The following is a 22161-nucleotide window of genomic DNA, read 5'->3' on the forward strand; positions in this document are numbered from 1 at the left end:
GTCCCCGGCGTTACTCTTTCCCAATTACAACCAATTATCAACCAATTTACAACTGTTAAAAAGCAATGACAGGGCCGGCCCATGGCTCACCTGGGAGAGTGTGGTGCTGACAATGCCAAGTCAAGAGTTAAGAGCCCCTTACCGGTCATCTTAAAAAAAAAAAAAAAAAAAAAGCAATGACAACCACACTGGGGCCACTAGAGCTCAGGGGAAGAGGAAGAGAGAACTATGGAGTGTATAAGGCAGGAGAAGCCATGATGAGAGAAAGAAAGGACCACTCCTACCATTTCGAATCCTGGCCACTTGAAGGCCAGAGCTGGTGAGTGCACGGAGCAAGAGCTGGCAAAAGCTGCTGCTGCGCCCTTCCTATGAAATTGCTTGGAGGCTGCAGGGGAGAAGAGGGCCTTGGTGGCCCTCGGGCCAGCAAGACCACTAACAGGGTTCCTGTGGACCCACATAGGAGCGAGGGGGGCACAGACAACTGAAAAAAGCCACTAAGAGGCTGGTGGGTCACCTCAAGGGACTGGCACATGGCCCGTCCCATGGGTAGTGTCTGGAGTACGGGTGGTGGGGGAGACGGGCCACCGGGGGAACATTGGGGCACAGCATGGACAGCTGATCTGCCCTCCAATCAGCACAATCCCACTCAGTGGAGACTCTTCAGGAATATGCAACTGCAGGGGTGCAGTTTACTGGAAAGATTCAGGCCCAGACCAGAGTTTCCACACAACCCAGGTGTACTGAATCTCACGAGACCCAGAAGTACCTACAAAGTCAACCATTAAAACCTGATCTGTACAAAAAGCCTCCCCAAGGGAATCAGCAGCAAAGCAGCAATTTAGCTCAACCACAGAGCTCAAGTGCTGGTCCCCACAGGAAGTTCCCCCATTTTAGAAGCAAGCAAAGGACAACAAATTAGCTCCAGTGCAGAGTTTAAGTAGTGGAAACAGTGAATAATCCAACACAGAACTGAAAGAAAAAACAAAATACCCATAGACCAGAGACAAAGTTTGATATTAACTACTAAAGGTCTCACTTCACCAAAGAACACCTATAAAACCTAAAAGGACCAGAAGCCCCGTAGGCCCACAAGCCAGGGAGAGGGGAAGGCCAGGGGCCTCAGCCATGCCCCCCAACACCCACACCCAGCCCAGCGACAATCACAAAGCTACCACAGGAAACACCCCAGGCTCCCGAGCTGGGGCAGTGAGGGGCCGAGGGCTTCAGCCACACACCCCTGATATCTGCATTCAGCCCAGCAATGACCAAGCCACCACTGGAAGCCTCCTGGTCTCCCCTGCAGAAATGAGGTGGATGTCACAGGTCTCAACCATGCCCGCTTTCCTTCCTCCTACCACCCTATTTCCTTCCCCCTTACCCTCTCACCCTCCCACCCAACTGCTCCGCAAAAACATCTTAGAATGCAAAACAGATGGAGCTGGGAACCAACCCGTCCTCCTAAAACCAGGAGAGGAACATGCCAAAAACACCACTTCCATGGGGGTGGCCCACCACAGCCACCACAATAGCCACAGCTGCCACAAAAGTGGCTAGATGCCACAACCACTGTGTAGATGTCCTGCCAGCCACTCGAGTGCATTGACACAAGGAGAGTCACCAGCAGAGTCCAAAGAAAAGAAGAGGATGTCTCTCTCCACAAAGCCCGTTCCAGAGTGACAGAAGAAGCATCTACTCTACGATAATATTGGGGGACCTGAACACACCTCTCTCAGCATTGGACAGATCATCTAGGCAACAAATCAACAGAGTAGCCATTACTGTTTCAGAGGGAGAGAAGAAATCTAGGGTTATCTGTGGTGGGAGTGGAGAGGGAGAGGGGGATGGGGAGAGATTGGACAAGGAGCATAAAGAATAAGTACTTTTTGTAATAGTGTATATGCTAATAATATTGATTTGATCAACATGTGTCAACATTGAACCTAAAAAATATGTATAATCAATCATGATTCAATTAAAAAAAATTAAAAAAAAAAAAAAAGACTGACCTTCCCCAAGCAAGAAGGAATTTTTCCATCAGATGGCCCTTCAGACTTGAACTGCAGCCTCAACTTTTCCCTGGTCTCCAGCCCACCAACCAGCCCTGCAGATTTTGGACTTTCCAGCCTCTATAATCATGTGAGCCAATTCCTTAAAAGAAATCACACACACACACACACACACACACACACACACACTCACACACACACACACACACACACACACACACACAGACACAGACGGTTCTATTTTTCTGAAGAACCCTGACTAATACAACGAGGGTGGGAGGGTCCAAGATGGTCTCACTCACTTGTCTGGTAGTTGGTGCTGGATGTTGGCTGGGAAATGAACAGAAATATGTGGGCCACACGTTAATTGCTGGTTTATACTATAATTTTTTTAAGTTTTTATTTATTTTTATTTATTCTTAATTGACAAATAATAATTATGTTATACTGGAATCTGAATTAACATAAGGACTAGGAGGGCTGGAAGAGACCTGCTTTAAAGAGAGGAAAGAAAAGTAAACAACCTATCGGAACAACAGTCTCAACAACAGGTCTTTGCTTATTAAATATTTAAGTATTTAAATTTTAACACTTTGTATATGTTAGTGGGTTCTTTTAAAATGCTGTAAAATAGGTTGGTTCTCTTACATACTTTAACATTACAAAAAAATCAAGTGTAGTTAACACGCCCTCAACTACATTTAGGCCAATAAAATGATAACTTACTCAGTAACTGATGGTCTGTGACTGAATTCAACTCCGTTCAACAGTTCAATTTGGTAACATTTGTATGGGTTACCATCCAGCACTATGTTTGGACATCACTTTAAACCAGTGCTGTTTAATGTGTGTGAGAATGGTGTTTGATGGAGGCATGAATAGTTTCAAAAACCATATTTGGTATTTAGAAAACAGACAAAAATTGTTATTTGTACTACAAACCTGAGAAAGTAAGTCAACAGATTCAATTAACAGGGATATATATACGACACACTTGAGATGCATTTTTAAGGGAGGTTTGGGAAGTCAGACTCCAAGTACTTCACAGGGAACAAATCAGAATAAAATAAGTTCAATTTTTATGAAATATAAAGGTTGAAAAACTATAATTAAAAATTTTCCTTCTTCCTTTATCATGATGTGAATAAGAAAACAGTTGTCATTTGAAGTATCACATTTAAAAATCTTTAGGTCACGAGCCAGCTGCCAAAAAAAAAAATCCTTTTTATCATTGTAACTATCAGAGCCATAGAACCTTGAACCTGATATAGGCCTGAAACCTATTGTTATCTCCAAATTCTTATGAAATGCTACCACACACTCTTGAATTAATCCCTTTATAACTTCCTTTTACATATCCTCTTGATGTTTAAATGAGAGACTTGCTAGTCACTATGTTCAAAATGCTAGTATAAATATAATCTTTTACTAAAGCCCTTGTGTACATGCATTTTGCCCTTCTCCTGGAATACTATCCCTAATAGTATTAATAAGTAATTGAAATCTATTATTGGCTTCACTATTGCCTTAAAGTTCCATTATTTTTTAAAAAATTTAAAACGTTGACATATTCTTCATATGTAATTGACAGTTTTGTTTTTATCTGTTCTTTGAGATTATTGATGAAAATACATTTATAATACATTTATAATTTATAATATCCTATAAATATATATACACAGGTGAATAAAAGAACCAGTGATTAGAAATTCATTAAAAATCAGGCCCAGCCTGTGGCTCACTTGGGAGAGTGTGGTGCTGGTGACACCAAGGCCACGAGTTTGGATCCCTGTATAGGGATGGCCGGTTGGCTTACTTCGGAGAACATGGTGCTGACAACACCAAGCAAAGGGCTAAGATCCCCTTACCAGTCATCTCTTCGAACAACAACAAAAAAAGAAATTCATTAAAAATCATGTAAATGTAAATCACATTCAAGTAAATGGCACTATCGTGGGTAAAACATAAGCTGTGGGCACTCTGAGGGAAGGTTGATGCCATGATCTGAATGTTTGTCCCCTCCAAAGCTCATGTGGAAACTTGATTCCCAGTGTAGCAGTGTTTAGAAGTGGAGCTTGGGAGGTGACTGGATCATGAGGGCTCTGCCTTCATAAATGAATTAATGGTTTAATGGATGAGTGGGTTATCATGGCAGTGGCTGTGGTGACTTATAAGGAGAGCAAGTAAGCACATTAACACACATGCAGCACTTTAAAAAAAAAAAAAAAAAAGATGACCGGTAAGGGGATCTCAACCCTTGACTTGGTGGTGTCAGCACCACGCTCTCCCGAGTGTGGGCCAGCCCAACATGCAGCACTTTTGCCATGTGATACCCTGTGCCACCTGAGGACTCTGCAGAGAGTCCCGACCAAGAAGAAAGCCCTCACCACATGCGTCCCTCAGCCTTGGTATTCCCAGTCTCCAAAACTGTAAGATATAAATTTTGTTTTCTAATAAATAAAAAAACTGAGGTCTGGCTGGTTAGCTCAATTAGAGGGTGGCGCTGATAACACCAACGTCTAGGGCTTGATCCCTGTACCGGCCAGACACCAAAAAACCCAAAACAAACAAACAAAAGCACAAAAAACTGGGTAAAGGATTCCCACATAATTGGTTTGTATTATCCCAAATTTATTCTAAAGATTTTATCAATCACCTTCTATACCACAGATGCCTTCACAGAGGACAAATGTGGAGATAAGGGGAAGGAGAAACAGTTCTGGGGAAATGTTGCTCTTCACTTCTGAAGGCTTCACTAAAGATGGAGACCATAAATTTATGGTGATATCATTTCTCATAAATGTGGGACATCCTCCAGCAGCATACGTAGAAGGCAGACGGTAAGAATAATCTAAAGTGCAGAGGCTACCGTCACAGGCACAATAAGAAAACAAAGAGAAGGGGACGAGGATACCAGCAAGATCAGCCAGTTATGCACTATAGAACTAAGCTGAGTAGGAAAATAAAACCCTGGGAAGGGATGATGTATCAAGTTAGTGTTCCCCAGACTATTCTTCTCACAGCCTCCAAACTATCCCTCCTCCTGTATTTTTCCATTGTGATTAAGGTTAGCTGCTCCAGCTAGCTTCCCTGTCCTGGACCCAGTCAAATGGAATTCTTAAATATCGCCCATTTTCCTCTTTGTATTTCCAACAATGCTACTCTTATTTAGGCTTTTTTACTCATATAAGTTATCACTTTAGCCTTCCCAGATCTTTTTCTTTCTTTTTGTTTGTTTGTTTGGAGTTTAAAGTCTCCATTTCTTTTTCTTTTCTTTCTTTTTTTTTTTACAAAAATACAATGTAAGACCATCGTGCTCATGATAGGAAAAGTGTTGGGGTGGAGGGACATAGCATGGATATCAAAGGACTTCCCTTCAAAGTACCACCATTCTACACCAGGAGCTCCTGTGTACACACAGGTAGTACTAGAATGACGACTCCCATCTGCCCAGATAGGACCCCACCTATCTGTGAGCACTGGCTTGAGGAAAGTCCAGACCAGACAGAGAACCACTGCCAAGAGAGCAAATGCTCAGAATTAGCCTTCCAGATCTTTAAGCTAAAGATCAATTGTTTTCAATTGATCTTTTGCCAAAAGAGTGATTTTTTTCAAAATTATCAATCTGATGTTGGGTTGCTGAGAGAGAGGGATGGACTGAGAATGACCCTTTGGCATTTTAATGAACGATGAATGATAAAGGATGCATTAACCAAGATGAGACTGGAAGAAGAGCAATCTAATAGGGGAAACAGCACATGTTAAGAAAGAAATGTTATGCATACACTAAACAACATTTATTGATATCTGTTGTGTGCCAGGCACTCTTCCAGATGCTGAATATATGACAGTGAACAACAACAACAAAAAGACAAAGTATCTGTTCTTACAGAGCTCACATTCCAGTGGTGAGGGTGACAAAATAATAAGCGCAAGCAAATAAATGTGTACTATTTTGGTGTTCATAAGATCTTTTTAAAAGAAGAGAAAGTAAAAGGGATAGGGAATGGGAGGGTGGTAAGGGAGGCTGGGTAATCAAAAAAGGGCTCAAATATTGATGGACATCTGAATAGAGGCTATGCTATAAAAATACGAAGACAAATTGCTAAATGAATATCCAATCAGAAGGGATTACTTCCAATCAGGGAGATAAGTCGAGATTTTATAAAAGTGATATTTGAGTTGGCCGTGGTAGGAATTTTATGGGTGAAGATTCATGGAAAGAGTCATCCAGATAAAAGGAAGAGTAAGAGCTAAAGCTGGAAAGTGCATGCTACATTCAGGAAATGGCTGGACACTTACTATAACAGAGTCAAGGGGGGTCAGATCGTGGCAGTCTTTGAATGTCATATTACTATCTAGACTTCATTCTCTAGTCTGTGGGAAGTCACCAAAAGTTTATGAGCAGGGATGTGACATGTCCAGAATTGTGCTTTTTAAAAAACCACCTTTTGGGGCTGAGCCCGTGGCGCACTTGGTAGAGTGCTGCGCTGGCAGCGCGGCGACGCTCCCGCCGCGGGTTCGGATCCTATATAGGACTGACCGGTGCACTCACTGGCTGAGTGCCGGTCACGAAAAAACGACAAAAAAACAAAACAAAACAAAACAAAAAAACCCCACCTTTTATAGAATGGATTGGAGGCGGAAAAGACTGGAGGCAAAAACAGCAGTTAGAATCCTATTTTCTAGTCCAAGTGGAACACACATTGTGGAAATAGATAGGAAGATATTTATTTGAGAACCAGTATGAAGATAGGCTCACCATGACTTAGTTTAGAAAGAACAAAAACAAAAACAAAACATAGGCGCCAAAAGAAAGGGAATAGGCAAAGACACTGGGCCAAGATGTCTGGGAAGATCTTGATGAAACTAACAGAGAAAAATCACAAGAGGGAAAAAGCAGGTTTGGCAGAGGAAAAAGCAAGTTCCATTTAGACACAGGGCTTACGCCAGTGAAGAGTCCCAGCTTTTCCATATCAGTAGTTACAACTCTGAGTCTAAAACAGCTTTCTCCCTACGCCTACACCTTGCTCTTCTAAAAAGCTAAGACCATAATTGCGGTTTAAACTTGCTTATATGATTAAAATCAGTTTCTCACACCTCTCAGGAAAAGGAAGCAGTATCTGCCACCTGACAAGCAAGCAAAAGCATTTAAATTTAGATACATCATCCCCTGACCATGGAAATTGAACCCCGGGTCCTATCTTGGCTCTTGGCCACCCACTGAAGGAGAAACTGTTTTCTTAGAAACTTCACCTTCTTGAGAGAACAAATCTATGGTTTCTGGGGGGAGGGAGAGGGAGAAGGGAGAGATTGGGTAAAGGGCATAAAGAATAATTACGATTTGTAATAATGAACATGTTCGTAATATTGATTTGATTAACACATGTTGTTCACAGGTGATGGTAGTCAACGTCGTACCCCCCAAATATGGATAATCAATTATGCTTCAATTAAAAAAAAACTCTACCTTCTTGAGACAAGATTGTAAATTACAGCACGTATTTCAGAAGTATGACAACCATGACGTGTTGAAGTACTCCTGCAATGCATTCCATGATTACGCATCGCATTTTTGCATCATTTTTCAGAAAAACAAAGTAGCCGAGCAAGCTTAAACTGGGGGTGCCAGAAGTGGCGCGGTCTGACGCCCAACATCGCACTAGGATCAGAAGGACCCGGTGGGCGGGTCCGCGGCACCCTCCGCGCAGAGCCTCGTGGGAAGAAAAACCACACTTCCCGGCGACCTCTGCGCAGCGAGGGGCACGGCGGGAGGGCGCGAGGGGCGTGGCCCTGCGTGACGGCCTCCCTATTGGCGCGCCACTCGAAGGGCCGCGGACACTCGGAGGCGATTGGACGAGCTCGTGGACGGACGCTCTGTGGCGCCGCGACGCTCCCTGATTTGACTTTTGTTTTTCGGCTGGGTTCTCCGACTCCGAGACTTAGTGTCGTGAGTATGGAGTTGCGGGTTTCGGGAGGAGTGTGGGAAGAGCCTTGGGAAGAAAATCTGGCGAGGGACAAGTAACTGCGGGAGCAGAGCGGAAGAGAGGGCGGTGAGGCCCAAGTCCGGGTCCTTAGAGGTGGGGGCCGGAAGAGGAAAGTTAGAACCTGCAAAGCGAGAGACCAAGGGGAGGCAGAGGTTTGGGGAGCTGTGGCAATGTGGGAGTCAAGAACGGGATGAAATGGAAAAAGAAGTGCAGGATTTGGACGTCCTGGAGTTGGGTTCCGGTATTCCCTCACCCCACGCTAGTCTAAGCCTCAACTTCCTCATGTGTAAAATAAGGGATAATAAATAGTTCACAGAGTTGTTGTGGCTGGAGATAAAGTAATAGATTCAAAGTGCTAAATAAATTTTAATTGTTAGTAGACAAGTTATGAGAGTATATACCCAAGCAAGGATTTCAGAGATGGGTGAATAGAAGCCAGCTGAAACTCACTAATTTATCAGCAAGGACACCGTTTTTTTGGAAGATGCAATGATGAGGAAGACAGGGTTTCTGTCTGCGTGGAACATACTATCGTGGGAGAAGTGATAGCAACAAAGAACTCTAATGTAACTATCTTTTAGAGAATTACAAATGCGGTTCTTTTGCAGTTAGTTTTTTGTTTGTTTGTTTGTTTGTTTTTTAAGCTAGTCAGGTGAAGCAGTGGGAGTGGAGAAGGCACAAAGAAATCTATAACTGATTGTGATCAATTAGTTGTAAACACCACTGCACTCGGACCACGTAAAGTTAGATCATTCTGTTTTCATGTACAGACCAGATTTCATTAAGTGAAATTGCGAGGGTTGTGGAGAAAGCTGAAGGAAGCTCATGAGCAAAGGCATGGAGGCAAGAAATTTATCTAGAAACAGAGGGTGCATTCAGGGAGCAGAGGGAAATAAGACAGAAGAGAGAGGTTTGGCCCTTATGTGGAAAGCCATAAATTCTAGACTAAGGAGTTTGATTTAATATTTTAGGCTATGAGGCGCCACTGATGAATTTTATTATTTTTAAGAAAATGGTCCAGAGCAGACAAGGGGTGGGTAGAACAGTTAAGCTATTGTAGTAGTGCATGTAGGAAAGTATTGAGATTCTAAATTAATATGGTCATTGTGGAGATAATATGTACAAGATTTTCATATGTTTGGATGAGAAGGAGTTTCAAGAAAAGGAATAATCAAACGATGAATTTATTTATTTTTTTTATTTTTATTTTTTTTCAAACATGACCGGTAAGGGGATATTAACCCTTGACTTGGTGTTGTCAGCACCACGCTCTCCCAAATGAGCTAACTGGCCATCCCTGTATAGATAGGGATCCGAAACCGTGGCCTTCGTGTTATCAGCACCACACTCTCCCAAGTGAGCCACGGGCTGGCCCAAATGATGAATTTAAATTGCCAAGAAGGTTGCTTGGAAATGCTGAATTGGTAACTAAAATAGGAAAGTCAGAAAGGACATGTTTGGATGAAAAAGATTATGTATTAGGTTTGTGAAATGTTAGCTTTGAGGTGCTGAAAAATACATAACGAGTAATTTTTGTAAAAATTAGACTTGTCAAGCTCCAATGGGATATATAGGTGAAATTGTGCAGTACACAACTGGGAATTCAAATCAGGAGGTTGAAGACTGGCTAGTTAGCTCAGTTGGTTAGAGAGCAGCTTAATAACACCAAGGTCAAAAGTTTGATTCCTGTACTGGCCAGTTACCCTCAAAGAAAAAAAAAAAAAAAAAAGAGAGAAAAACAGAAGGTTGAAAGAGATGTCATTTATTAATTCAATATGTACTTGTTAGTCATTCTATTTTCAAGCAATGTTTCAGATAATCATAAAAGCAGTGAGAATAATGTTCCCAAAGAAATGGGTAGAGGAAGTGGTAAAGAAAGTTGAAAACAGAAACCATTTGAAGCAAGGGATTAAAACTTTCAGTAGTAATAATAGACTGCATTTACTGAGTGCTTGTATGTGTCAAACACTGTGCTCAGCCCTTTTATTCATTATTTCATTTAATCTTTGCACCAAACTATGACATATAAGTAATCAAAGTTAAGAGTAATAATTTGGCTGAGGTGCACAGTTAATATTATGGGCAGAGCTTTGACTCAGACCCAAGTCTGCTTGATTTACAGTCTCAACTACAAAGTAATATTTTTTAAAAGGGTGGTCAGCACTGTCAAATTAAGTGTACAAATCAGAGTAACTGGTGGGTGAAGAAGGATGGGAACTGAAAAGAGCAATTGAATTTATTAATTTGTATGTCTGTTGACTAGGAAGAGCAACTTCAGTTCAACTGTTGTAGTGGAAGCCGGATTGTTAGAGATTATACAACTAAATGAGAGGTGAAGGTAGACAACTTTTTGAAGATGTGCAGTAGTCATAGGAAGGAGGAGGAGTGAGGACAGTCACTGTGAGAGAGAAGAGAGGTTGCAGGTTGGAAGGCTCTTTAGTTGTAAATTACTCTTAAATAGTTATAGAACAATGAAGTTTAGCTTTGAGATGTCACCAATATCCATACAATAGAATATTATTCAGCTGTAAAAAGGAATGATACATTGTACACCATAGATTAACCTTGAAAACATTAGGCTAAGTGAAAGAAGCCAGTCATAAAAGGCCATATATTGTATGATTCCATGTATATGAAAGTCCAGAATAGGGAAATCTATAGAGAGAAAAAGTAGATTAGTGGTTGCTTAGGGCTGGGGGGATATGGGTGACGCATGGGGCACGAGTAATAGCCAAATGATACAGGGTTTCTTCTTTTTCGTTTGGCCGGTAAGTGATCCAAACCCTTGACCACAGGGTTTCTTCTTGAAGTGATGAAAATGTTCTAAATTTGACTGTGGTGATAATTGCACATATCTGTGAATATACAAAAAATCAATGAATTGTACACTCTATAAACGAGTGGATGTAGTGGTGTGAATTATATGAATTTTATGAATTATGTCTCCATAAAGGTGTTTTTTCTAAAAGAAGATGTCACCCATAATCCTACTATACCAATCCAATAATCATTTTTATTTTTAGGTTATTTTGATGAGAGGAAAACTGGCTCAATTTGGGGAAGTTTTGTGGGAGGAGATGGGTTTGAAGGAGAGAATTGGAAAAAGCAAGGTGACGTATGTGAAGGACTGTCTGTAGAAGAAAGCAGGTGGGGTGAGAGAAGCAGAGGTAGACTTTTGGAGCTAGATTGGACAGACTGACTAGTAGAAGAAACGGATATTTAACAGTCTTTCAAATTCGTATGGAGGATTTCAAAAATAGAGCCAGGTACTATTTTAGTGACTGGGGATACAGCAGTGAACACAAGAGATAAAAATCCTTGCCCTTGGTGGGTTTTCACATTCCAGCGTGGGGAGATGGACAATAAATAAATAAAATATGTCAGGTAGTGACAAATGTTATGGAGCAAAGTAAAGCAGAGAAGGTGGATGAAAGTGCTAGAGTGGCCGCGAAGAGTTCATCAAGAAGGTGACATTTGAGCCTTGTAGGAGAAGAGGGAGCACACCACATAGATAAATGGGGAAAGGGGAGTGGGGAAAGGAGAGATTGGATAAGAGGCAAAGGGAGAGATTGGATAAGAGGCAAAAAGAATAAGTATGATTTGTAACAACGAATATGCTACTAAAAAACTAAAAAAAATAAATAAGTGGGGAAATAACAGGCAAAGAGGAGCTACGAATGGCTCTGAAGCAGAAGTTTGCCTTGCGTAGTGGAAGACCAGCAAAGAGACCAGTGTTTTGGGGGCAGTGAGCAAAGGTAACAGTAGTAGGTGAGGTTACAGAGGTAATGGAGTAACCAGATTTTTAGGACTTTATAGGCCATTTAAAGACTTTGACTCTCGGATTAAGATGAAAAGTCATTGGAGGCTTTTGAGCAAAAGAATTTTGGATTTGACTTATATAATCAAGAATCATGTAAGTGCTTTGTTGAGAGTAGACTACAAGGGATGGGGTTGAGAGTGGAAGCAGGGAGACCAGTTAAGGGGCTGTCGTAGTCATCTGGGCAAGAGATAACAGTGGGTTGGACCAGGGCAGTCATGGTGGAGGTGATGAGTAATTGTCAGATTCTAGATATTTTGATGCTCTAGCCAATAGGATTTGCTAATTGAGTGCAGCATGTAAGATAGAAAGAGTAGTAAAATTTCCCCCAACCAATTTTGTCACTAGCAACAGGCAGGATAGAATTAGTAATTACTAGAATGTAGAATTCTGAGAGAAGAGCTGGTTTTGGTGGTGGGAGGTATATATCAGGAACTCAGTTTTGGACTTGTTAAACTTGAGAGACCTGTTAACATTCAAGTGGAGATATAGAATAGGCAGTTAGATCAGTGAATCTAAAGTGGAGAGCAGAGTTAGGATGGGAGGTATAAATTAGTGTGTACATGGTATTTAAAACCATAAGACTTCATGAGATCACCAAGGCAGTGAGTATAGATAAAGATAAGAACTAGCAGTGACTGAAAAGTAGTGACCAGTAAGGACTAGGTGTCCTGGAAGCCTAATGAAGACAGGTTTCAAGAAGTAGTGAGGAGAGGCACTCTGGGGTTCTGAGCAGGAGAATGGTTATGGAATTAACAGTGGTTATTATCTCTTTTCACACTTTTTCACACTTTTTCCCCAAAGGACTGTAGATTGTAAGCAGCTATATACCAGGTAGAACAGGAGAATAGAATATTTCATCATCTCTTGACTTGTTCAGAATCAGAATGGATTGACAAAGCATGCTTGATAAGAAAGTTTTCACCAAAGCTAATAAAATATCTATCTGTCTCTATCATATAACATGGTATAGTATTCCCTCCCCATCTGTAAGGGTTATCTTCCTGAAAATTTCTTTCTTTCTTTTTTTTTTAAAAAGATGACCGGTAAGGGGATCTTAACCCTTGGCTTGGTGTTGTCAGCACCACGCTCTCCCGAGTGAGCCACGGGCCGGCCCTGTTCCTGAAAATTTTGATAAGATGGTTCAAAGTAGAGGAATTCAAGATCTTACATTACTAATTGAGATAGAAATTGTGAGCAAACCTCTTAAAGCTTACAAGTAATTCTTTTTTCTTTTGCTAAGATAAAACAGCAGAGAAGGCACACCAAATAAAAATATCAGTGGCTCTGTATTGATCTTAAATTTGACATCGTGTGTACACTACCTTAATTTCCATTTTCTTCGTTATTAGCAACTTTTCTATATCTCCCTCTCCTATAATTTTAGTGAAAGGATTGTAGATGTGCTTTTGCATTGTTGCGGATAACATTCATATTATGGAAACTTTTCTTCCTGAGTGTGATTATCCATGTATTCAGTGCCATGCTGATTTTATTTGAAAATAATAATGAGGAAGAGACCTTATAAAAGTTCAAAAGGTATGAAATTTCAGGATTTGGAACTACTTTGCAGAATACTGCATCTTAAAACATCACATTCTCTTCATGAGGCAAATATGATGTTGGAGAGTGAACCAGTCTGTACATCCTATACTGTTTTGTTCTGTTCTTGGCCCCTCATTATGAATTTCTGTGTGTTTGATAGGTGTGAAAAAGACAGCATGAATTTTACCCCAACACACACCCCTGTCTGCAGAAAGTAAGACATTTCCTTATCTTTGAGTTGTTAAAATGAGTCAAGACTTCTATCGCCTTTATCCAAGTTAGCATAGAAACTAGAAGGGTTTTGGAAACATACTACCTAAATCTTGATTTGAATTACACAAGGGTACTTCAAAAAGTTCGTGGAGGGGGCTTGCTGGATAGCTCAGTTGGTTAGAGCATGGTGTTATAACAGCAAGGTCAAGGGATCAGATCCATGCATCCACCAGCCGCAAAAAAAAAAAAAAAAAAATTCTTAGAAAAGTTTGTATTATTTTTAATTCTCTTTTTCTTTTTTTTTCTGGCATCTGGCCAGTACAGGGAACCAAACCCTTGACCTTGGTGTTACAAAGCCGAACTCTAACCAACTGAGTTAATTCTGTTTTTCCATGAGCTTTTTGAAGTACTCAGATCTCATTTCTCTATTCTTAGGAAGAATTTAGTTAAAAAACAGTGCATATTAAATGTTAATACTGGGAATCAGTGTGACTGGGCCTGGCACAGTGCCAGTGGATGCTGGATTACAGTGGAAACAGCCAGTATACAAACTTGGGACTTTTAATCTGGTTCTTCCACCAACTTGCTACAGGACACGTCATCCACATCCCTCAGCGCCACAGCTCTCATCCGCAGAATCTCACAGGTATCTTTTAGTTCATCTATTAACCTGTTTCCTGAAGTTGTGATAGGGCAACCCCTTTTGAGAATATGAAACATTAAGTAAAATAATATTTCTGTCATGAGTTTTTTTGGTAGCTGGCCAGTACGGAGATCTGAATGTGTCATGAGCTTTTAATGATTGAGAAAACGTTATGTGTTTTTTTCATGCTAGTTGATAATAAATTTTAATATCTTTGCTATACATTGCTTACTTATTAGAAGTGAACATGTATGTTAACAGCATTCATTAACTGTAACTCTGGGCTTCTGGTCTAAAGTTTCTCCACTCTGCTGTCTACTTTTTTATGTTGTAAATTGCAGACAGCGAAAGTGGATTAATTTTCACAGGAGGCTTTCCCTATTTCTTCACCATTTTTTTTCTAATTTTCATTGTTTTAACCAGCTGCTGAACAAAAGCAAAAACTTTCATTGTTTTAGATTAATTCTCAAAAACTTCTTATCCAGTCTTTGATCAGAGCTTTTGGCCATTTATAACATTTAGTCCTAGTCTGTGCAATTCAGATGTCTCAAATGCTAGAGATTAGCATCTGATGTGGTTGTTCCCATTGCTGTATGTCTTATAGTACGAAATTTTCTAATTGTTACTAGATTGTCTTACTTAGTTTATATTCTGTTTTTTTAAATAATCCTTTTAGTCTCTAACATGTATTTTGAATCCAGCTTTAAACCATTGACAGTTCATAAAATTATTCACCCAGGTAGCGGGGAATGGCAGATTCAATGGAGTCAACTCCCTTGCCTTCCATCGAAGAGCGCCTGGCTTTCCTCTGCCCTTCTCAGGAGCTTCTAGAATATTATCAAAAGAAGATGGCTGAGTGTGAGTCAGAAAACGAGGACCTGTTGAAGAAACTGGAACTCTACAAAGAAGCTTGTGAAGGACAGGTAAAAAAGATGATGCATTCCCTTTTAGGACTCTGATTAAGTCTATTCATTAATTATAGAAGCTCTAGAAGTGCCAGCTTGTGTTACAGGCAGGTATTTTATAAAAATATACTATTTCCGAGCCCAGCTTCCTGCCCTTCAGGCCCCTCCTGGGATCGTAACCCCTAAAACTGCTCTACCTCTAAAATCTTAAACTCTGACATCTCTGTCTCTCATCTACTTCTACCTCTTTCACCCCCTTACATCTAACTGCTCTTTAACTTCATTGTTATCTCTATAGCTTCTTTTTTTTCTCCATAGATTCATAGCTTTTCAGTTTTCTAAGTGCTGCATATCAGCTTCTGATGTCATATTCCTCTCTTCTAATATAAGCCCTGTTGTGCTTTACTTCAGTAATAACTGTACGGCCCACAAAGAGCCCCTTGCTCAATTGTTCTGTTGCTCCACCTGCATAGCAAAAGCCCAACTGCAGCTTAATCTAATTCTCTGCCACCTATTCTGGAGCAGGATTTCTCAACCTCAACAATAGTGATATTTTGGTCTGGATAGTTCTTTGTTGCGGGAGTCTGTTCTGTGCATGGTAGGATGCTTAGTGGCGTCCCTGGCCTCTGTCCACTAGATGTCAGTAACACAACCCCCTCCCACCCACCTATCCCCAGTTGTGGCAATCAAGAATGTCTCTGGACATTGCCAAATGTTTCTGGGGTGGAGGTTGGGGGAGTGGAGGGAGGTGAAGATGTGTGTGCACACAATCGCCACCAGGTGAGAACCACTGTTATAGAAAGGTCATAAATCATTACCGGAAGAATTGATGGAAAGCAAATTCAGCTTGTACCCTCAATCACTGCACAGCAGTTTTCCTATTTATCCATACTCAGTTCTCTTTCCCTACACATCTGTTTCATGCTTTCACTATTCTCCTCCAGCCTGCAACCCCTTCTTAACCGTCCTCTCTCAATAGGTAACCTTCCTTCTCAGTTCCCAGAGGAAATATTGACTGTCATAGATAAATTCCATTTCTACCCATCCACACACAGTTATCTACATCTGTATTCATTTCTCTTCTTACTGCCAGAGGAACAGGCATCTGCCTATTCAAGCTGGATTGATGCATCACTCACTCTGGCCCTTGTCCCTTTTTCTTCCTGATAATTCTCTTCCACCATTTCTTTCCTCTCTCTGTTGCATTTTTAACCTCTTGGTCGACATTAACGTTTTCTTCTCAGTATATAAACACGTGCAAGTCTTTCTCTACTTAAAAGAAAAATAAAAAACCCTTTTTCAGCTGTGCTTCCCCCACTAGCTGCTCTTTTTATGTAAGTGGCTCTTTTCTCTTCCAACACTTCTAGAACTTGTAGAATAGTTCGACTTTTCCACTCACTCAGTGACTCCTTGACTGCATTCCGTCTCTGTCCTCACCACTCTACTAAAACTATTCCTCCTGTGGTCCCCAAGTACCTATTCATCAAACTTATCTTTTTCTTTTGGGCCTTTGCAATATTTGTTACCATTGATCTCTCCTTTTCTAAAATTCTCTTCCTTTCTTAATTTCTGTCTCATTTTTCTTTCTTAGTTTTTATCTCACCTCTCTAATCAGTTCTTCTTAAGTCTCCATTAACAGCTTCCCAGCTTTATATTATGTCAGAGTTCCTCCAAATTCTACTATAAAAGATCTCATTGAGGGCCGGCCCGTGGCTCACCTGGGAGAGTGTGGTGCTGATAACACCAAGGCCACGGGTTCAGATCCCATATAGGGATGGCCGGTTAGCTCACTGGGTGAGCGTGGTGCTGACAACACCAAGTCAAGGGTTAAGATCCCCTTACCAGTCATCTTTAAAAAAAAAAAGAAAAAAAGATCTCATTGTATCCATGCATTGTACTACTACATCCGTGATGATGACTTCCATATTACTAACCCTGACTTACTTTTCTCCTGAGTTCCAAGTGAACATGTCCACATCTGAACCAATCTCCCTTTTCTTACCCTGTTCTCCCTCCACACACATATACTACTACCGTTTCCCCTCCCTCCGTTCCTTATTCCTTAACTTTATCCTGTCTTAGTAAATGGTTTCATTGCCAACAGTTCTGCCCAAACACCTACATTTAATCATTTAGCAAGTCCTATTGATTCTGCTTGCTAAATATTACTTAATCCACTCCCACATCTCCGTCACTATTGCTGTGACACTGGTCCCTCAGGTCTCATCTGAACCATGACAATGTCTTCCTTTGGGCTGGCCGGTTAGCTCAGTTGGTTAGAGCGCCACCTTGTAACACCAAGGTCAAGGGTTCAGTTTGCTGTGCCAGGTGCCAAAAAAACAAAGAAGAAATGCCTATTAAAGGAAGTTTGATCTGGTAAACAAAAGGGAGCATAAGCAGAACAGTGTCCTCCTTACCAGTATCCCAGCCTCTAGTGTCCTCTCTCCAGCCTGCCTCATGCTTTTCACTCTAGCAGTACAGAAATACTTGTAGTTATCCAAACATATTAGGCTTTTTTGTGTGTGGACATTCATTTACCTGTCATTTTTATCACATTATGTATGTATACATCTTGTTTTGTTCGTTTTTTAATAATCATAGAATTGAATTGAGGCACTGAGTACCAGAGGCAGGCCACAATCTGGTGCAGGGGTTGGGGTGGGGAGGTGAGAGCGCTCTGTGAAGCATTTTCTGTTCACTCACCTGCAAGGCTACAGCTAGGACCCTTGCCTGACCCAGCTGAACCATGGCTTCATTTTTGGAAGAGCTACAGAAAGGTATAGAAGAGATGATGGTGTTTCTGGAAAAAGCCACTAGAAAAAGAGTACATGATGCCCTCATAGTGGAAAAACACAAGATTGAGACCGAAATCAAGAACATGATGCAGCAGAAATCACAGAAGAAAGCAGAATATCTTGACAATGAGAAGCCAGCTGCTGGGGTTGCTTCCATTACAACAGGATATACACTGAAAATCAGTTAATTATGGATGGGATCAGTTAGATAAATTTGTGAAAATCTTAATTATGTTGACTAGTTTATCAAGTTCCCACTGAGAATGTGCAGGTGCATTTCACAGAGGTCATTTGATCTTTTGGTAAAGAATCTAATGGGAAGAAGAGTTACTCTATTATTGTGAATAATCTCTTCCATCTCTGTGGAAGGCGGTTTGAAAAAAAGCTGGACCGATATAGTTCTTATGTAGAAAGAAAATGGAAAACACACAATAGGACTACCTGACTCAGTTTGAAAACTAATGCAAAGAAAGAAAAGCAGTCCTGTGACACTGAGATATATCATAGTGAGAGACTGATGAATGTTTTTAAAACAATTTGTGAAGTTGGAGATAATGATATGAAGTGAACCGTTAATAAAGCCGTTAATAAAGGGTAGAATCAAGAGAGAAGCAAAAAATGACACAGAATTTTGAAACTTTAAAGTTCTTTTGGGAACTGTAATGTGGAAATATTGATGTTTCCAATAAGGGAATGAATGTTGGTGAGCTATACGGATAAATTTGACAGATAACTATTTACACAGCCTTCTAAATAAAGGTAAGAATCCTCTAGTTCCTACTGGAGGATTTATTTAAATAAAATATTCTTATTAAATGTTTCTTCCAAAGATGGTTTTGTTAGTAGTATGATCATTTTATTCAAGAAACAGTTATGTTATATTCTTATGTGAAATGTAAAAAACAAGCCTTGCCTAACAAAAATGCCACATTGTATGTACTTTTGTTCAGCTAAGAGTGGAAAACAAAAGTACTTCCCTTTAAGTAACTGACAGCAGCTCCCATCAAGGTGAGAAAATAAGAGTAAATCCTGAATTTTTGCATGAAATGAAAATTTGTACCTGTGCTTGAAGGTTACTGTAAAGAGGTTGATCCATTTTCTATTAGCAGTTAAGCAATGCTATTACCATGCAGTAATGGTCTAATCACAAATATTTCTCTCTAGATTTAAATATTTAAGAATATAAATTTTATGAATATAGATTTTATATTTATAATATAGAATTGAAACAAACTCTGAGATTGACAAGAATAGACAAACATCTTTGCACTGCCATGGTTCATCATTGTTTACAAAAGTAGTAACCATAAAGCAAAAATAATTAATTTGGACCTAGGCTGGAGCAAGAAGGCCAACTAGAGTTACCTAGTGCTTGTCTCCCCCACAAAAAGAGACTAAAACAACAAACAGTTATATTTTGACCAAAATGACTGAAGAAATACACTGCAGAGTATCAGGGGAATGATGAAATTCTTGTGGAGCAGGGAAGACCGGGACAGCACCACAGAGAGCAGAGCAAGGCATCCTGCCTCTGCCTCGCTGTCTTCCTGCAAGGACCAGCTCAGAGTCAGGTGGAGAGAATGTAAGCTGGAAAAATCCCAGCTGTTTGCACTGCCACAACAAACACCAGCAATACCTGTCATAAGGGAGTCCTCCAGTCCTCACAGTCTCCAAACCCAGTTTAGAGAGTAGCTGGCAGTTTGTGCAGCTGCATGGTCTCATAGTAGAAGCCAGGGAGAGAAACCCTCCCCTCCCCCACCTAAGCAGCTATGGCACAGTGCCATCTTGAAACTGAACCCACCGCTAGAGTGCATCCTGCCCTGGGAACCAGTGGACAATGACTCCCTCCATCCTGAGGCACCACCTTCATTCCACCATGATTACACAGGTGCTGGCAGGACCACAACCCTGGCTGCCTGGACCCTAGGCCAGACAGAAAGACCAAGACTCCAGTGTTGGAACCCACATGGCACCCACTGCCTCCCCAGGAGAACAGGCAGACCTGCTCAGCAGGGAAGCTGCCAATACCGTGCACCCACCATACACAACCCACTGGCCCAACAGCCAGTTCAGTGGTAGCTCTGCCTCCCCCCACAGTTCTCCACAAAGCTGCTGGGCCCAGCTGCACTAGTGTATACCTGCTCCTTGATTGACAGTGATTGGGCAGCAGATTTGCCTCTCCACAGCAGGCTTCTATAGACCTGCTGGGCCCTGCTACACCTTTGCAGGCTTGCTCCATGCTCAACACCTGATCCAGTGGCCCTCCACAGAGTTGCTAGACCCTGCCACATTAGTGTACACCTGCTTCTTAACCAACAGTGACGGGGCAGCAGCTTTACCTTTTTTTTTTTTGGTGGCTGGTCGGTATGGGGATCTGAACCCTTGACCTTGGTCTTATAACACCACACTCTAACTAAACTGAACCATCTGGCCAACCTGGGCAGCAACTTTGATTCCCCATGGCAGGCCTCTACAGGGCTGCCAGGCCCTGTTGTGCTGGTGCATGCCAGTCCCTTGCCTAACAATGGATTAGACAGTGGCATTCCCTCTACCCAATGGACCTCTACAGAGCTACTTGGTCCTGCTGCACCTTTGCAGACCTGCTCCAAGCTAGACAGCTGATACATGACTTTCCACAGAGCTGACAGGCCCTGCTGCACAAGTACATGCCAGCTCCTTGCTTGGCGGTGGATCAGCCAGTGGCTTTACCTCCTCCAGCAGGCCTCCATACAGCCACCTGACCCTACTGCACCCACACACACCAGCTCCTGGCCAGGCAGTGGTATCTATTCTGATAGGCCTTTGCAGAGCCAGTTGGTCCTGCAGCCCTGCACCTAGGCTTACTTGTTTCCAACCCAGCTGGTCAGACAGCACACTAGCCATGGGGAGAGACAACTCCACAGTTGCATGCCCACACCCGGACAGATAGCAAGTTGGGCAGTGACTCTGCAACTCAGAGAGACTACCAAATAGATGGTTAGCCCTCTGTGCCCACACATGCCTGGACCAACAACCAGCCTAGAGTCTCCAAGCCAACAAAACAGCCAGTGTTGGCACAGACTCCTGCAGTCTAGGCTACTGAGGTACTCGCAAACATCACTGAAGAGGATTACAGCCAAAGAAACTGCAGAGACTACGCTGAGTCCACCCAAAACCAAATCCAACAAGACATACCCAACAGAGACCCCAGGACACACATACAGGAAAAAGCAAGGAAACGTGCCCCCAAAGGAACACAGTAAGTCACCAGTAACAGGTACCAAAGAAAAGGACAGGTATGAAATACCTGTAAAGGAATTTCAAATAACAATCTTAAGGAAACTGGAGACACAAGAGAACACAGACAAAGAATTCCATGAAATCAGGAAAACAAGTCATGATCTGAAAGAGAAATTTAACATAAAGACATAGGTAACAAAAAAGAACGAAACAAATCTTGGAGCTGAAGAATTCAATGAATGAAATAAAAAATGCAATTGAGATCTTTAATAACAGATTAGATCAAGCAAAAGAGAGAATTTCTGAACTTGAAGACAGATCTTTTAAAATGGCCCAGTCAGAGGGAAAAAAAGAAATAACAATGAAAAAGAATGAAGAAAACTACAAGATGTATGGGACACCAATAAGCAAACAAATGTTCAAATAATAAGTGTTCCGGAGGGGGAGGAGATGGAGAAAGGCTCAGAAACTCTATTTAATGAAATAATAGCTGAAAACTTTCCAAGTATTGGGGGAGATATGGATATGCATACTCAGCAAGCTCAAAGGTCCACAATTACACTCAACTCAAAAAGATCCTATCGGACTTCTGGTTAAGATGGTGGAATAGATAGTCCCCAGCATCACTGTCTCCCACAAATCAACGAATTTACAACTATAAAAAAGCAACAACAGCCAAGCTGGGGCCATTAGAGCTCAGGGAAAGAGGAAGAGAGACCTACAGAGTGCAGGAAGGCCAAAGAAGCCACAATGAGGAAGAAAAAACCTCTCTGATCATTTCAAGCCCCAGCTGCTTCCAGGCTTCAGCTGCTGAGTGCATGGAGCAGGAGCCGGCAAAAGACGCAGCTATGCCCTTCGGATGAAGTTGCTTGGTGGTGGCAGGGGAGAAGAGGGCCTTGGTGGCCCCCAGTCCAGTAAGACCACTAATAGGGTTCCTATGGACCCACATAAGAGCAAAGATCCACAACAGCTGAATAAAATGAGCCACTCAGAGGCTGGTGAGTCATCGCAAGGGACGGCTTACAGCCCAT

General features: G+C 41.6%; 1 protein-coding gene and 1 pseudogene across 2 annotated transcripts in view; both read left to right on the plus strand.

The window, feature by feature from the left end:
* The first annotated feature begins 7912 nt into the window (after nucleotides 1-7912).
* CCDC77 (coiled-coil domain containing 77) overlaps nucleotides 7913-22161 on the plus strand; it is a 45626-nt gene continuing 31377 nt past the window's right edge. For both annotated transcript variants that reach the window (XM_063113453.1, XM_063113449.1), the window contains exons 1-3: nucleotides 7913-7956; nucleotides 14161-14214; nucleotides 14951-15134. In XM_063113453.1, the coding sequence (XP_062969523.1) occupies nucleotides 14961-15134 (174 nt within the window). In that variant the 5' untranslated portion in view covers nucleotides 7913-7956; nucleotides 14161-14214; nucleotides 14951-14960. The remainder of the gene's footprint in view (nucleotides 7957-14160; nucleotides 14215-14950; nucleotides 15135-22161) is intronic.
* LOC134363102 (calcyclin-binding protein-like) lies at nucleotides 17863-18546 on the plus strand (annotated as a pseudogene).

Source organism: Cynocephalus volans, chromosome 1 (assembly GCF_027409185.1).
Source record: "Cynocephalus volans isolate mCynVol1 chromosome 1, mCynVol1.pri, whole genome shotgun sequence".
Taxonomy (NCBI): Eukaryota; Metazoa; Chordata; class Mammalia; order Dermoptera; family Cynocephalidae; genus Cynocephalus; species Cynocephalus volans.